This window comes from Phaenicophaeus curvirostris, chromosome 10 (assembly GCF_032191515.1).
Source record: "Phaenicophaeus curvirostris isolate KB17595 chromosome 10, BPBGC_Pcur_1.0, whole genome shotgun sequence".
Classification (NCBI taxonomy): Eukaryota; Metazoa; Chordata; class Aves; order Cuculiformes; family Cuculidae; genus Phaenicophaeus; species Phaenicophaeus curvirostris.
The window spans coordinates 16,356,415-16,374,723 of NC_091401.1; the positions used below are offsets into that span (position 1 = coordinate 16,356,415).

At 41.5% G+C, this 18,309-nt stretch overlaps 1 protein-coding gene across 13 annotated transcripts in view; it reads right to left on the bottom strand.

The window, feature by feature from the left end:
- The window catches only part of ATP11B (ATPase phospholipid transporting 11B (putative)), a 68,087-nt gene extending 59,073 nt beyond the window's left edge, over positions 1-9,014 (bottom strand). For all 13 annotated transcript variants that reach the window (XR_011338086.1, XR_011338085.1, XM_069864788.1 and 10 more), the window contains exon 1: positions 8,798-9,014. Coding sequence is in view for 11 of the 13 variants with exons in the window: in XM_069864788.1 (XP_069720889.1) it covers positions 8,798-8,824 (27 nt within the window). In the remaining 2 variants the exon portion in view is untranslated. The remainder of the gene's footprint in view (positions 1-8,797) is intronic.
- Positions 9,015-18,309: the final 9,295 nt, after the last annotated feature.

An 18,309-nucleotide genomic window follows, 5' to 3' on the forward strand; every position in this document is an offset into this window, starting at 1 on the left:
TCCTTCTTTCAAAAACCACATTGACACTGCTAGGCAAAGTAGTAGTTCCCCCAAAAGCCCTTCGGACACCGGCCGCTAGATAACAAAACCAATAAAAAAAGGAAAAATCTGTCTCAGGTAGCCTTTTCCTAGGGAGGTGGCTGAATGACTGCGGCTGCAGAAACAGAAAAACACATTTCTTGGCAAATGGCCCCCAAGCCTGTGATTACACTGTGGCCAAGATATATTTGGATTAAAGGTGTTTTGAGGAAATGGATTTTCTTGCTTTGGATTTTTTCTGTATATACATGGGATACTTTTCCTTTTGTCAGACAAGATCAACTATTCATGCTCCATGCATTTTTTTCAGAAGTCTGTGTAAATTCGCACTCAAAACACTTGACTAATATTTTTTTCAGTCATATAACTGGACAGTAGTCAAACTGAATTCGTCATATCAAAGGTTAGCATGAAGGAGGAAACAGCCTCTCACAGCAATCGTAAACACTGCTCTAATAACTGAAGTAGTGAATCAGCTGAAGCACCCTTAGGTTTACACAGTGGTATGTGATTTGTTCCACCTCTTTTAAATATCACTGCAGTAAAAAAATAAAACATGACTAAAAATGCACTACACATGCAGCTTCCTCTTCCTGCTTACTACAGTAATAGTAAAATATCTGATAACGAATCATGTTGTAGCCTCCTAAAAGACGTATAACCACACAACATTATCCTGTGAAAACAAATGCTCTAGGAAACAAGGCCCAAGAATTCACGAAGCAATAATCCTATCTTTCATAAAGTTATAAAAAATGTGTAGTATCGTCCTTAGAAAAGTCATACTGGTGCTTGGAACAAAGTCCTAGTTACATACAGCTCAAGTTCTTCTTATTTTACTTTAATTTGTCAAAATCCCGTAATAGTAACTTAGAAAAAAAATCCTACTTAAAATTTAAAACGCCATTTAACTTCTCCTTATATATCAGCAAAAATAACAATCAAGCTAAACTGGCATTATTCACAGCCAGCGTACTTCCCTGGGCCAGTCTCTCGATCCAGGTGACTAATGCCAAACATACTGGTCTTGTAACATCAATAAAATCAGAAAGGAAAAATGAGCTGAGCTGGCAAATTAGGCTTTCTAACTAAACGCTCTCAAAGACTGTTACAACACGTCTGGTTTCTCTTAGTGAAGAATGTTAACAGGGATTTAGGTACACTGCTTAATTTTAAAATACCCCACCTTTGCATCAATTAAGAAACTGGCTTTCTTACCCTCCCCCTACAACCCAAACCACAGTGTTTACAGAGCATAATCCATTTCGGACATCATATGATAAAGCACACTTAAAGCTTTACAAGAGCTACCTTTCTGTGACTGTCTTCAACAGAATTCAAAGTTTCACATTTCTTCTACAGATTATTAGAATTCTTTTCCAAATGCCTATAATACATTCCTCATTCACCGCTTTTTTTTAGGATGCTCCCTTTCAGGCTGTGACATATAGATTATGAAAATTATCAATAATTAACAAATCCAGTGATACTTCCATCTCTTTAGCAGTGATATTGTTAAGCATAAGAAACATTTGTATACATCCATGTAATTTTGTCAGCCAAACTCTGGACCAAGAAGTTCCAACTGCACAGTTTTAATTTCAGAACTAACAGTTTTCCTCTGCAGGCTCCAGCAATGAGTTACCTACAGTATCATCTCCCTCTTAGACTTCTACACACAGAGACGAGGCAAGGTATTCAAAGCTGAAGAGCAACTTTAGACATCCAGCAGGAGGTCACTATAGGGCATCATATTTTATAAAATAAGAATGGAGATTTCAAAAATCAATAGTCACTTTCAAGAATGCTGCTTAATATATATCAAGTACTTTGAAGATGGAGAGTGCTACAACTCCGCAATGATCAATCATATAGAAATAGCAGTTACTAAACAAAGTCACATTAAGAAATACAGAACCAGTACAGTAAATGAAACATTCAACACACAAATAACCTCACATACCTGTAATAACCACAGTATCGCAAACCCAAACGAAACCAAAAATCTAACTGTATCCTTTCTGCACAGACCCTGAATTTGTTTGTCATTTTATAGCAGAAATATATTTCTTTGATTTTCAATATTAAATTAGACATTCAAATTCCAATTTTGTACTAGCAATTTCACCACATGCATAAATTACATTCATCAAGTCCATGACAGAACAAACAGAGAAGAACAAAACATTCCTTCATGTACTTGCATACTACATGTACTATGAAATGGTGTTTACCCACTGCTTTGAAGTACCACTTTTAAAACAATTTTGCACAAGCATAAATGACTCCTGTCCTGGGCTAACTGTATTGTATCACTTTTCCATTGAAAAAGAGTATTTTCAATATTTAGATTGGTTCTAGAAGGCAATAGCTACTTAATAGTGATCAGCTCCTGCATGCAAGTCTAATTCACATTTTCCTTCAGCTTGAAAAAAACTTTTTTTTTACATGCATGCTCAGTAAAAATTAGCATTACAGTTTGAGTCTACTCGATTCATTGATCATCACTTTAATTCCATTTCAAACATGATTTATGACTTAAGTATCAGCTTAATGTCCTCCTTTCAGTTATGTTTACAAACCAGTTTATCCTTAAAAGCTTGCTAAATCTTAAACTTCCTTCTTATTTTGTTGCAGTTCTTTTTTCCACCCAGGTAAATACCTGCAAAAATTAGCACAGCCACCCATTAAATTAGCACAAAGACACGCAAAGGGCATAGTAAAGGAGTCATAAAATGTAACAACATATAACAGGATATGCTTTTTGGTACAAACAATATAAAACTTTTTTCTCTGGTAAAATATTTCAGAATGAAAACAAACAGCTTGCCTTTTGTCTACATTAGTCTCTCTCCCTCCAATTTACAGCAAAGTTCTCCTTTCCCATGCTTATTTTTGCTCAAAGTAAACAAGAAAAAAAAATCCTTTTAAGTCACAGCATGTGAGAGGCCAAGGAATTGCAGGGTTTTGGTTTTAAATCACAGTGTAGCTGTCAGTCCTACTTTCCGTCTTTCCTGCCATGGTCTGTACTATTGCTAAGTGGGTTTTTCCAACAGCAGTCTAAAAGAGGTTTGTAAAAAAAGCTAGCTGCAACTATGTCACCTGTGTTTTGCTGAAAGATATGACCTTGTGTCTACAGAGGCGCTTTGACAGATTTATTTTGCTACAGTTCTTATCTGTTGGCCTACAAGCAGATTTTGTGCTAAAAATCAAGAGATTTTTTAGAAGTATAATGTTGATACCTTTTTCATAGTGAAACAGTTACAAAACCAGTCATAACTACTGAGGATACCAGCATACCATGAAGAAAAACAGATGGCAAGTCACTAGTGAAAGGTACAAGTCATGATGCTTTTCAAGAAATCTGAACATATTTTCCTAAGTAATCTGAACGTATATTCCTAAGTAATAGGAATAATCTTTCCTAATAATCTGAACGTATTTTCCTAAGTCCTCTTTCCACTCTGGAAGAAAGCAAACAGAAGTTTTCGCCAGCCCACCCAAAAATAGAACAATGAATACCAATAACATCCAAAACATATGTTGAATGTTATTAAATTCAGCACATATTTACTTGCCTAAGCTTATGAATTTCACCTTCTGATGTGAGTTCAGAGACAATCTTTTAGCCATAAACAAAGAGCCACCCACCCTGATCATCCCCTGATCCCTACTGACCAAAGGCTTTTGCTCTTTGTCAACAAAATAATACTTTGTTTCCTCAGTCACATAAAATGTAAACAGACAGTAGCTATTAAGGGAACAGGACCCCATTGGCCCAAGAATACCATACAGTCAATTAAATGGTCATATTATTGTGTGACAAGTGTAAGTTGGGCACAATAAAAATTTCCTGCTTAAAAGGCTCATGACTAGGGAAGGAAAAATAAAAAGAAAGGGGATGAGACAAGATACAGCTCAAACATTCAAGTCTCACAGCAAGGCAGCACATCAGACAACCCTGATCTTCCCATTCGAAAAAAACAGCGTCAAGACTTGTTTGATTAGGTTTTGACAGGTATTTTTTTAAATTTGGAGTTTAATTTTTATGAGATAAAGATTTAAAAATTACACACAAGAGACAACGGATGTCTCCGTTTGGAATGGACAGGTGGCTGAACACAGGGCCAGGTTCTGCACGCTTTGGAACACACTGTGCTGCAAATGCATTAGCCTTCAGCAGTCACAGAATAGAAGAAGAAAATAAGGTTAAAAGACCCAAACACAATTGGAGGACTAGTCCAGCAGATCACAGAATATCCCCAACAAAATACAGGGCCACATTTTCTCCTGTGTGAAGTTATATGAGGGGAGTCATTAAGCCCCAGTTCTCAAACGGCTCTGACCAAATCAGTGCAACCTTTGGGCTGTTTTAACACACCTATCACTGATCCTTTGGTGGCAATACAGAAGTTATCAGCTAGGCAGCGTGAAACAGGGGAACCCTTTTGAGCAAATATGCGCTTATTTTTCTAGTATGCAATAACAAACACCCAATTAATTTCAGCCACAAATAGGAACAGGCTTCAAAGACAAGAAAGAAGGGAGGAGTAAATTGTACTTCAGAAAAGCAACGTGATTTCAGAAGCTAGGATTCTCAGTCACTGGGTTAGTTCAAAGTACTTTCATCATCCAAAAAAACACAGGGAACTCTGAGGGAAAAAACCCAAACAGCTAAGTGCATTGGTTCGATTCTACAAAATGTTTAAGTGAAAATAATACATACATGAGTACAAACACTAAGATCAAATGCTGTCCACCTTGTTCAGAATGCCCATAACTGCAAGCTACCATGGAACACCATCTGTCCTCTCCGAACACTGTAACAGATACCAACGCCTGGAAGGAAAGGGAAGAACACGCCGAACACAAAGTCCTCTAGTGCTAATCTATTTGAGGACAGTTCCCTTATTATACAAAACCTTTCAGTAAAATGCATCCAAATGATGAACAAGACCACTCCTACAGATACTGTCCAGGGAGGGAGGCACTGGGTGTGACAGGGACAACCAACATGTAACAGTCAAAAACATTCCCTGTGCATTCTCAATGTAGACTATGGAGAACTTGAGGACTAGATTAACTTCTAACATCCTTCCCAATCTGGATCTCCCTATAAATAAACTGCTCAGGTAACTACATCTTCCAGTTAAAAGACACCAACTCAAAGGAATTAATCTTTACATTTTGCCTTTGACTTCCAGATAAATATCAAAGCTGTATTTGCCCGAATACCTTGCTCTGCCTAGTGTAAAAGTTGTGGTCAGTGTACAACAGCATTCATGTTCTTATATTGCAAGAAGACACCCCCTGCCAAATACAGCATAATTCCACTTCTCTTGCACTGTCATGCTTGAAAGAGGGACCAGGAAGCTAAGTTTTCTCCATGGTATCTTTTCAACATCATTGCACTGTTAGAAAACAGATCAAAAGGCACAAACTAGAAGGGAAATCCAGTAACCCTTCTTCACTTGACAGGAAACTAACAGTTCAAAATAACGCAGCTAAGACCATACGTACAACGGCATTCTATCAAGCCTTCTGGAGACCTCCTTGCCAGACAACTGAAGCTGTCATTACCTTCTGTCAATACCACTGTGAGAGCTCCCGCACTCAATGTACATCACTGGGACATCCGTACAGTCCAAACACTGTCACGATCTACCAAACTAGAAGCGGTACAGAATGTCACTGAGCATTACAAATGCCACTTTGTACTCTTGTTTTGAGTTGATACTGCACAAACTTGACAAGAGGAGCCATAATAGTGTTCCATCATATACAGATTAGGTATGTAGTCCAATTCATCATATTTGGGAATGCAAATTAAATTTACTGTACTATTCCTGAATATTAATAATGCTTCCTATAAGCTGCTGTTTATCCGGTTGCTTCTCTCAAGCAGAGTTAGCTGTGGCTGTGGTGTTATGCAACCCTTAGCAAATCCACATGGCTAATATCTTTCTGAGATCTCAAAGTAACAGAGTTGGAATTCAAGAGCCTTTCCTGCTCGAAGCTTGTCTTTGAAACACATTAGGGCATTTTACTTAAAGCAAAGAATTGTAACTTCCATTTGTCTCTACATTTTTTTAATTACTATACTTCCAACTATTAAGTAGATAGTGATATTATAATATATATTATATAGCACAATATATACTATACTTTACATCTAATATATAATACAAAGCATATCACATAATATTCTTAACTAGGAAGTTGCACGTTGTTAATGTCTTACTATGCAGTTTATTTAGTGTGGAACAGTAGGGGATGAAGAAAAATTCACAAGCTGTTTGTGTAGGGTGGTGTTAACTGTTTTTGAACAAACAAAACAGATCAAAGGCCAAGATACCACCATAAACTGACAATCTGTAGGAGAGTCCCACATAGGCTCTGAAGACTGAGCAGCAACTTCAAGACAACCTCATTAATTAGTATATGAAATATTGTCCTCTTCAACAAACACAAATTGCAAAACATTCATTGGCTTCATGCAGAGAGTAGTTAATAACCTACCTAAAAGCACCTTCAGCAAAGTACCAGTCCCACCCCCTTTCCTCAGTTCCTCACTACTTTCAAACGTTTCTGCACACTAACATTTTCCTTTTGTGCAACATCCCACTTAAATCACTCCCACGTACTTGACTGGTTCAAACCCTCCTGTATGGAAGAGAACACTTTTTTTCAAAACCTGTTGCCACATCAAGTACAGGTACAAATACATGCTCTAAAAGCATCCAAACCCACACATTCTTCTCACTTCCTATCAGAAATAAATCAGATTTTCCCACCCTTTGATTAAAATATTTCTGCCACTACACTCCTCTCACTTGCTCTCATTTTCTGAGCATAAATCCCCAGGTTCTCGGCCTCTTGACATCTTTCAGAACCTAAACATCACGGACATCTGGAGTAACAAACATCCTGTAGGATCAACAATGTTAAACCAAGGAATACACAGGGAGAAGTTGCTTGGGTGTCCCTTGGAAGAAACATCCAGCATAATACTTATCTTAGGCATTTTTCATCTTCATGAGCTGTGAAACAACCAAGCCATTAATATCAAAAGTGAGATTTTTAGAAAAGAAGACGCAAAACGTATCTTTGCAATTTTTTTTTCCTTAATACAATTTTAAATGTCTGTTCAAGCATCTTGACTTTTTATTATCCTGTTTCGCTACACTAATTCTTTCCTGTCAAAACTACTGCAAGTTATAAACCATCATTTTGCCATCATACAGTTCTCTTTCGGAAACGAAAACTTAGTGCTAGGTTTATTATCTTATTACATTAAGCTTTTACTTCCTATAAGGGCAAACATTTCTGGGAAGGTGGTCAGCATGCGCACAGGGAGAAAGGGGAGATTTAGGCTGGACATTAGGAAAATTTTTTCACAGAAAGGGTCCTTGGGCACTGGCAGAGGCTGCCCACGGAGGTGGTTGATTCATCTTCCCTGGAGGTATTTAAGGCACGGGTGGACGAGGTGCTAGGACGAGGGCATGGTTTAGTGACTGATGGGAATGGTTGGACTCGATGATCCGGTGGGTCTCTTCCAACCTGGTTATTCTATGATTCTATGCTTGATACACTAATTCCTAACACTGACAGTCCTATTCTAAACTCTATAGAAAACACGTTTCTTTAAAAACCTCAGGCCGCCTTCAAGAGGAAGAAAATAATAGCTATGTTACACCAAACAGGCTTTATTCTAAAAAATGTGTGCAACTTAACAGAACAGAAGACTGCAGTCAGAGCTCAGACACAGCAATTCATTTCCAGGTCAGTTACTCTTGATGTCAGATCAAACTAGTGAGCACTGTCAAACTGGCATTAAGACCATCACCACAAGCTCTGTGCTTCAAGCACAAATCTGGGAAAATCTATGGGCCACGGGAAACGATGTAAGGGAAAAAAAAGGAGAAAAAAAATCACAAAAAATTATTTTCTTTTGTAAAAAGCAATATAACAAATTAAACAAACCATCAGTGAGACAGGTGCTTTAATTACTAAAATATAAAAGCCTAAGTTCCACTACTAACACAGGCAACATCTGTGATGCAAGGTAACTCAAATAAACGGAAAAGTCAAGTTCGTAAATACACCGTTTAGAAGGAATATCTCCTTCTCAGAAAACGAAAGGGAAATAACGCTGGAGGCGGCAGGAGGCCGGCTAACAGTTCCAAACCAAACCCAACTCCACGCACTCCCCTGCTACAGCCCCACCGAGCTGGCAGCCCCAGCGCAGCAGGTAGCGCCTATTGGAGGAAGACACCCCCAACTGCAGCCTTTTTCACGCTGTTTCCACCCCACCAACCCTCCGCGGAAAGCCTTTCACAGATGTTTTCTTCCCATTCCTCGTCACTTCGAAAGCTCGAGCACGCAGGCAGCGGCACCGGCTGCAAATCCCTCGGGATCGGGGAACGAACGAACCCGTCCGGTGAGAAAGCCGTGGGAGATTTGGCAACGTGAAGGAGGAAGAAAGGCCGGCAAATCCCTGTCCAAGGAGAAGGCACCACGACTCCTCCCTGCAAAGGGGCTCGGGGAGCTCCTGAGGGGCACAGGTAGGGGAAGGCGCAACGGCGTCTCAAGAAAAGACACAAAACCCGACCCCCATGCGAAACTCCCCAAACCCACGCGTCTTAAAAATGAGATTATTGTTTTGGTGTTTTGGTTTTTTTTTTACGTGGCCACGAAGATCGCAGCGAAGCCCAGCGGTGCCCCCCCCCAAACCCGCGGGCCCCCGGCCGCCACCTACCAGCTGCTGCCGGACCCACCGCAGCATCCCCGGCGGCGCGGGCGGCGGCCCCCGCGGCGGGGCCGCCTCGGCAGTGCCGCGTCCTTCTTCTCCTCCTCTTCCTCCGCCTCCTCCTCAGGGCAGGGCCCCGCCGCGCCTCCCCGCCATGGCTCCTGAGGCCGGAGCCGCGCAGCACCCCCGGCGCCGCCCGCGCCCCGGCGCCGCCATCACAGCGCCGCCCCCCGAGCCGGGCCGCCCCGGAAGTGGCGTGAGGGGGTGGGGTAGTCCGTGGTGTGAGGGGCGGTCACTAATGCGAGAAGTGGGTCAGAGAATCTTAGAATCATAGAGTTAGCAGGCTGGGAAAGACCCACTGGATCATCGAGTCCAACCATTCCTAACAAAAACTAAACCATGCCCCTCAGCACCTCGTCCACCCGTGCCTTAAACACCTCCAGAGAAGGTGAATCAACCATCCCCCTGGGCAGCCTGTTCCAGGGCCCAATGACCCTTTCTGTGAAAAATTTTTTTCCAATGTCCAGCCTGAACCTCCCCTGGTGGAGCTTGAGGCCATTCCCTCTTGTCCTGTCCCCTGTCACTTGGGAGAAGAGGCCAGCACCCTCCTCTCCACAGCCTCCTTTCAGGTAGTTGTAGAGAGCAATGAGGTCTCCCCTCAGCCTCCTCCAGGCTAAACAACCCCAGCTCTCTCAGCCGTTCCTCGTAAGGCCTGTTCTCCAGCCCCTTCACCAGATTCGTTGCTCTTCTCTGGACTTGCTCCAGGGCCTCAACATCCTTCTTGGGGTGAGGGGCCCAGAACTGAACACAGTATTCAAGGAGTGGTCTCACCAGTGCCGAGTCCAGAGGGAGAATAACCTCCCTGGACCTGCTGGTCATGCCATTTCTGATACAAGCCAAGATGCCATTGGCCTTCTTGGCCACCTGGGCACACTGCTGGCTCATGTTCATTCACTACCAACCAACACCCCCAGGTCCTGCTCCTCCAGGCAGCCTTCTAGCCAGACTTCTCCTAGTCTGTAGCACTGCATAGGGTTGTTGTGCCCCAAGTGCAGGACCCGGCATTTGGCCTTGTTAAACCTCATGCCATTGGTCTCAGCCCAGTGGTCCAGCCTGTTCAGATCCCTTTGGAGAACCACCCTACCCTCCAGCAGATCCACACTTCCACCCAGTTGTTTGTAGTGAAGCTAAAGCGGAGTTAGGGTCCATCTCAGTAATTGGTGTTCTTTGAAAATTAGACAGAATGCCCCTCTGACAGCATGTTTTCTTTTGATAAGTGGCAAATTTTAAGTTAGTGTGTCTCACAGTGTGTCTTGAAAAATGTTTTCTTTCCTAAAGAGGGACCAATGAATGGCAAATGTTTGAATTTGTGTCTTGATCTATACCAGCTATCTGAGTTTGTTTATCCCATAGTGATATGTGTCGGGAAGGATGTTTATCTAAAGGTGGGCCAGCTGTGAAAGGAACAGGCATCCTGCAAGATAAGATAAGGAAGCCTGAAATCCACACTACCACACCAGTGGAAAAGGAGTGTTTTTCCCAAAATTTGGGCTTGCACCCCCCCTTACTTCTAGTCTTCATCTTGGGCCTCAGGAGGGGGTCCTCAGACCAACTACCGGCTGTCTGCGCATATAAACATGGTGTGGAGATATGTTAAGGACTCTTCTTTGGAAAGGAAAGAATACCTTTTTTGGAGGTGGGGTGATGAAAAATGCATAGATCTGTACTGTAAAAGACGCACAGTTTCTTGCTTGGTATGCGTGGTTTTGGAGGATTGATTCCCCCATGCATCCAGCGCTGCTAATAAAGAATACCTGCTTAATAATGACTATCTAGTTGTTATTGAGTTATTATATCGGAATCCTTGCCCAGCCGCACCTAGCCTCCCACTTCGGTGAGGATTGCTAGAAAGCAAGGCGGTTTGGAAACTCCGTCCTTTGAATCACTTTCAAGCAGTTTTTCCAGACACCGTTCATTCTTTGGAGATGATAACGTCTTGCATTCAGTGTGATCTGCACTGAACAGATGTCTCTTCTTCCGAAATCACCTCTGTTTGCAGCCTTTCCCCATCTCAAAGGCCAGGTCAGAGAGCTGGCTCCAAAGCTCCAAATAAGCAAGAGTTTTGACTGTTGCGGAGTTCTTAGTAACATTAAAATTAGTCCTTGGGATGTAATAGAATATACAGAAGATTTCTGAGGAAATTTATCCATATGCACATAAGTGGGAAATACATTCTGGAACCAGCTTCTGTCTCATTGCATGTGACTGATGGAGATCACTCCCTCAGGTCGAGGGAGGGGATTCTACCCCTCTACTCCTCCCTTGTAGGACCTCATCTGGAGTGTTGTGTCCAATTCTGGAATCCTCAATATAAGAAGAATGTGGAGCTGTTGGAATGGGGCCAGAGGAGGGCTACAAGGATGATGAAAGGGGTGGAGCACCTCCCATAAGAGAACGGGCTGAGAGAATTGGGGTTGTTCAGCCTAGAGCAGAGAATGCTTTGAGGAGATAGCAACCTTCCAGCACCTGAAAGGGCTGCAGGAAAGCTGGGGAGGCACTGTTTACAAAAGCTTGTAGTGATAGGACGAGGGCCAATGGGTGTAAACTGGAGAGGGGCAGAGTTAGACTAGACATAAGGAAGAATTTCTTCATTATGAGTTTTGTGAAGCACTGGCAGGGGTTGCCTAGGGAAGCTGTGGCTGCTCCATCCCTGGAGGTGTTCAAGCCCAGTCTGGATGGGGCCTTGGGCAGCCTGATCCAGTGGGAGGTGTCCCTGCCCATGGCAGGCAGGTTGGAAGTAGATGGGCTTTAAGATCCCTTCCAACCCAAACTATTCTATGATTCTATGATTCTATGTTGCCCAGGCCTGAAAAAGGACACTTGCTTTCTAAAATTCCAAAATGAGTCTTGGAAAACTCATTTGCTGGCATTTTCAGTATCAAAGTGAAGCTGCTTCATGGCTTCATTGCTTTTGTCTTTTGTTTTATTGCTAAAGAATGCAAAACGTGCACATGTTGGAGTAAAGGCTTTGAAAAGAGGCCTGGTAACCACTAATGTGGACTTAAAAAGCAAGTGCACGTGTGTAGGTGTCCCAAAGCAGGGCACATGGGCCAAGTGGACCTGGCACCTTTGTCTTTTCCTGCTTTTGGCAGCATTGGGCTCAACTGCTTTGGGGTCAAAACAGGGTGCTGAGATGTGTTGATGTCAGGCAGTGATCTCTTAACTTCCATTTTGCTCTGAAAACAGCTGCTGCTAAGGAAAACAAAGCCATGTTTGGCTTCAAACACACAAACACATATGTAAGTACGCAGCGCCTGGGCCTGTGTGGCTAAGAACTAAAGGAGATTATTTTAAGCAGTAAATACCTGGGTATTTGTGACCAAATACTGTTGTCAGTGAAGTCAATAACAACTTTGACACTGACTTAAGAGGAGTCTTTTTGCATGTGAACATCTGAGTACCCTTCCTGCTGTTCCCATTAGTTTCTAGTTAATTATGAGATACAGCAAAGAATCCTAATCTTATCTGCCATAGAGCTAATGTAGTTTTAGTGTTCAATTAGAAATTTAGGACATAATTCAGCATTTAAGACAGATGATACAGTGTCTGAACAACTGAATCTTGTGGTGAATGCTGATGGTTTAAGCATCTGCATGTAATTAGAAAAATAACCTTAAAACAGTGGGGAATAAGACTATTTTTATCAGGCACTTAAGAAAGCTAATGTTAGCAAAAATCTGTATTAAATGCTAGGCATTATTTCAAAACATTAAAATACATCAAAGCTGACTTTCAAACAGCTTGCACTCTCCTATTCATCTAATGTGAAGTTTAAAATAACGGAGTGATTTCATAGCTATGGCAAGTTGCCTGGAGAGCAGCCCTAGCCAGAAACTTAACTGATAGTGCTCAATATTCTTGTGTTCCTCCTTTATCATCAGATGTAAAACAGGGTCTTGACGACTACAAGCTAAAATTCATGTGCCATTTCTCTGAAGTGCAAGTATATTCACCACTGTGTCCCTGCCAAATTCAAATATGAGTTGCACTTTCTGCAGGCCTGTTTCCATGGCTTGCAGTTATGTTACGTAAAGCTACTTTGTGCTTCCTGTTTCACATTGCTGTAATGATGCTATTTCACCAGACAGCAATTTACAAGTAATTTGAGCCCTGCAGTTTATATTTTTCACTTTTAAAAGTGTATATTTTAGTGAATGAAAGTATATGGATAGGATGACATTATTTTGATGTGTGCAGCAGAAGGCTCTGACCACATTCTGTTGGAACATTCTACAGAGAACAAGGCCTGGATGCTGTGAGATTTTTTAATACTGAACAACTCTTAACAAGGCCTTGAAACAGAGAGACGAAAGATAAACAGAGGCCAGTTGGGAGGAATGTAGTGGCTACTTCTGTGGGAACAAGCACCAGCTGAAAGAAAAACAATTGAAGAGAACTGTCAACATAGTTAAGTTTCGTATAACTTGGTTTCTTAGCATGTGCAGTAGTTTAGCCAATAATATGTTAGTAATAGCCTTATGGACAGCTTCCTTTAACCAATAATACACTGTAGATACCCTCATGGGCACCCAGTTATGTAATCAAAAAGGGTTTATAAAGAAACAGCTAAGCTCAATAAAGTGAACATTCGTTGATCACATTGATCTCTGCGTTTTGATTCCATGCTCCCGTCAACAACATTCCTTTTCCAATATACAGCAAATTCTACCAGAATAATATCCTTCCCTAGCTTTTTGGCTAGTAAATCTTTGCACCTTTTAAATTGTTCAAAAGCCTGCATTAGACATTTATGAAGTTTCATCTCACCCTTGAGAGGCAGATAGTTTTCGGTAGGGAAAAATTGAAGCAGAGCAGCCAAGCCAGATATTGATTATCCCAGAACACTCCAGCACTTCTGAAATCAAAGGTCAACTGCATTAAGAATGAAGATTCCCATATCAGAGATCCCACTTTAAAACATTGCCCTGAAGTCTCACCTGAATTCACACAGCTGTTTTACACAGAAAAAGCAACTGCTAAAGAAAGAAGTCACCTTCTGATATGAAGATTAGGTATAACCCATTGCCTAGGCTTTTTTGATGAGATGAGACTCCAAAGCTTTCCAGTCAAGTATCTATGACAGCAATGATTTCAGATGTTTGTTTAGCAAAAACACAAATATTACGTGATATAAAAATGCGTACACAAATGTAAAAGTGCACACTTAAATGTTGGCTCCAGAAAGTTTTTAATTATATGTGCATGAATAATTCTTATGTAATAAATGGTGCTACATTTAGGTGTATAAAATTAAACATCGGTAACCACAGAATCATTGCCTGAACATGCAACCATCAAATTGACACTGAGGTTATTCCTTGACCTTGTTCCTGTGCAAGACATTCACGCGTTTCTGTTATTCTTAAATGGTGTTTTGGGACCATTCTTCACTGGGAGCTGGTGAAGTGTTAGCATGCTGTCTGGCCACATCAATGAGATGAGATGAGGTGGAAGTGTGACACTGATACCAAAGCGTGGGCTGTCTCCAACATTCCTGACTTTGAAAACTTTGAAACATTTGGTAGTTGAACCCTTTCCTGTGCCACATCCCTGTCGCACCAGCCACATCCCAGGATGCTGCTGCAGTGCAAATGAGGGACATGATAGCAGAGGGGGGCAGTGTGTTCTGCACTGGCAGTGAGGCAGCCCAGGTTCTCCCTTGCAGTGGGTGAGCACTTGTGACCTTTAGGGCCAAACAGGAAACCAGCAAGGCCTAAGAGGAGTAGAGCAGGGTTGTAGGTTTGTGTGGCAGAAGACTAGTAATAGCTCCTTACATTATTGTGTTTCTAATTAAGTATTTTGTCATTTATTTAAATTAGTATTTTAATCCATGCATTATTTACTTAGATAACAACAGTGCTAATTAAAAATGTACACGAACCATAAAAATTCTTGTTTTGTTTCTACTCCATAGAGAGAAGGAGCTGCCTGGGAGAGACAGAGGTTCTTCAAGGCATCTTTATTCCACATGCATTCAATTACTGGCTGAAGGACCAATTATATATAGATAATCAGTGGCTGATTTTCAGTCAGAAGGCCCTTCATCTAAACACACATGTGGATTCTTGCCTACAGCAACCAGTCTTCAGGGAAAAAGTAACAGAGTTACAAAATGAACGGAGCTTCTTAAAGAAAATGTAGTCTATAGTTTCTTATTCTTTTTTTGTGCCATGCAAGAAATAAGATGAGATTAAATTTCAGGATGCACAAGGTGACATTTCCAAGACACTTACTGGATCTACACAATGATGTATTATTTTCTTATTTCTTCTTATTACCCATTCTCTCCACTGTTAAAACCTGGATCCTGATGCAAAACCTCACCTTTCTATAATTTTTTTTTTCTTTTCACTTGAAAGCTTTCTTTACAGTGTACAGCTTTAACTTCTACCCAGCACATTAAGCTCAACAGAGCCGAATCCCAGAGCACTAGGTTAGGTGCTCCTTGCAGCATGCAGAAGTTCAAACCTGTCAGACCCCCTGCAAGCACATAGAGGACTTTGCACTGCACCATACTCCACAGAAAGATGCTCTGCACTTACATGATCTCTTGGCTATATAGAATAGCCTGATCTGCTAAATGCTAGTCAGAGAGTTTAGGGGCAGTGCTGCCTGGTTTGAAAGGCCCTGGGATAACAGCAGTCTGTGAAAAACTTTATACTTAATCCTTCCTCAGCTTCACTGTTAACTTTTTAATTACGTGTTGCCTGTAAACTGTGTGTGGCTTTCTCTAGAACTGCTTTTTTTTCCCCCGCCAGTCCAAGATCAGAGGAAATAGGAAATATTTAAAAGCCATCCCTTATCATCATGAAGCTAAGTATGACCAGAGTGAAGAATAAAACTCTGGTTGTTCGTGACCTTTGTTTTTCCTTTCATCGTTTTTTAAAGGAAGAGCTAAATTTTGAACCTGGGACTGGTAAGATTTAGAACATCTCCAATGTCCCTGTCTTAATGGAAACCGGAGGACTTATTGTCTTGCAAAACAGAGTTTTCTGAGGAGATGTGTTAAGAATATTCAGTTAATTGCTATTATATCCTGGGCAGTGACATGATTTTGCTATTCTGTATTATAAACATGGATATCCTTGTAAAACATGAATTATTCTCCAGACTCATTATTTAATGATTTATAAAAATGTACTTTTCCAACACACTAGTTCTTATACTCACTCTGTTATAACAATTTACTTTTGTTACTTGCATGCCTAAGTGATTATTGGAGATATTCATATAACACTTTATGTTTAGCCCTTGTAAAAATTTCCAGGCAGAAAAGGATGCATCTCAATGTTTGGATTACTTAATAAACACTCATTTCACAATATGTTCTACAGGGATTTTTTTTCTTCTTTCTAGCCTCTCAGTTAAGACTATTGAGTGGTTATGAAAGATTGAATTCTTAGAATAAAATGCAGAAACACAGGGACTAGTACCTAGGTGTCTTGACACTAGTTTCCTAGCACACTACTGTGACAATGGTAATACAAACACACACACATATAGGTACTTTACTTTGGAAAGCAGTTTGACATCTGTGCGAAAGGAACAGATAAATCCTGCATGTGGTTGTACACACTCTCTCTTGGCTTAACAGTTTATTTTCAAACTATTTGGACATCTGCTGTTTGGAAAGTTCTCCAGGTAGCGGGAGGTAGAATTTCAAAGAACCTCGTGCAGGTTAAACCTCCATTTCCTGTATCCTGCAGGAGCTACGGAATTCCATAGAGGTTTTCTGACAGCACCTTTTGGTTCAGACTTTACAAGGCACCTAAGCAGTAAGAAGCTTCATTAGAGAAGCTTCATTTAGAGATAAAGTAGGCTTGTCATGCTAAGGGTATATCTATAGTATGTATTTTTTATGTTTCTAGGACTCAGCTTTTCTAGTATTTGAGCTGGCTCATATAAAGCTAGCTTAGCTGTCCCTATACGACACTCAAATTATGAAGCAGGTGTTCCTCAAGGTGTTCCTTGCTGTGCTGTTGCCTGGGTTGTAGCCAAGTTGAATGCTGAAAACCTAACTTGAGTGCCTTATTTCAGTGTTCTCCATCAGCTCTCCACCGTTTCATCATGTGCATCAATGGTAAGTGGCAGGATATTGCCCTGTATTTGTCCCTTTCTCAAGGGTGTGAGAGATTAGACTGGTGGGTGGTGACCCTAACTGTGTACCTGCTTTGGTGGCTTAAAGAGTAATGGTTACTGCCTCACTCAGGCATGTCCAGGACAAAACACTAGGCTCCAGTGTGTCTGGGTTACCCAAATACCTCAGCAGACAAGACAGAGACAGCTTGGAGGGGCAGAACAGACACCTTGGAGAGGTAAAGAAAATTTCAGTGCCTCATCTAAAACTGATACAGCCACCTTGGGCTGTAAAGGACAAAATAAAAGATCTCTGCCAATGTTGGCTGTGAACACAGGTTTCAGATGGATCAGCAGGGATGAGAAGGTCTCACAGATCAAGACAAAATCACTATCTTGCACTTACTCAACACTGTTGAGGCTGTTCATTAGTAGGGCTGTAAAAGCAAATTTTTTCTAACAGAGATGCATTTTATACAGGGAAGGTTTACAAAAAACATTTGCCAAAGCTGGCAAAAACACTTCTTCCTTTCAATACAGTGTTTACAGTAAAGTTTTTGGCACTTCAGAAATTGTAAATTAATCTCATGTCCAGCTGATACTTGCTATGAGACCTATCTGCATCTTAGAATATCTTCAGTCTCTTGAGCACCACCATCCTTCCTACCTAAAACAAGTGCTAACATGCGTGAAAATAATACACTTGATATCTCCAGGCCTATCTCCTGAGAAGTGTAGGTGTGACCATCAGCAATGCCTTGCTGTCTCCAAACAGCTGCTCATCTCCCTTACCCCGTCACAGCTCTGAGAATGTTAATAGACCTTTGTAGACTTCAGCAGCCTCACCTACAACCTCCACTGCTTCTGCTCATGGGCCTCCATTTCAACAGCCTGGGGCTTCCCAGCCTGCCTTAAGACACCACGGGATACTAATCTCCAGCCCTGCCAACTTTGGACCAGTTGATCTAGACCCTGACCTCATCACAGCTCTGCCACCATAAACTGATGATCTGGTTTCTTGAAGATGGTCATCTCCTCCAGCCTGGCCCTGCTACCTTGCTATGGTGGTGGGACAGATCCTGGCCTGTCAGCCTGGGGATGCCCCACTGCTCCTTGGCCTCACAGGAGCCAGCCCCTTGTTGGTTTCTGCACACCGGTTATGCTTTTCTCAGCCCTAGATGCAGCAGGTTGTAGGTTAGTTTAGGTTAGCACTGAGGGTTTTGAATAGCAGTCACAGAAGGGGTTCTGATTGGGATTTTTTTCCCCTGTCTTTATTTTGGGGTAAGCATAGTAAAGCAAGATTACATATACTACTCCTGGGGAATACGCCTTTATTGGCCCTTAGGTTGGAGAACCATAATGAAAAGATTATTTTTAGCACAAAC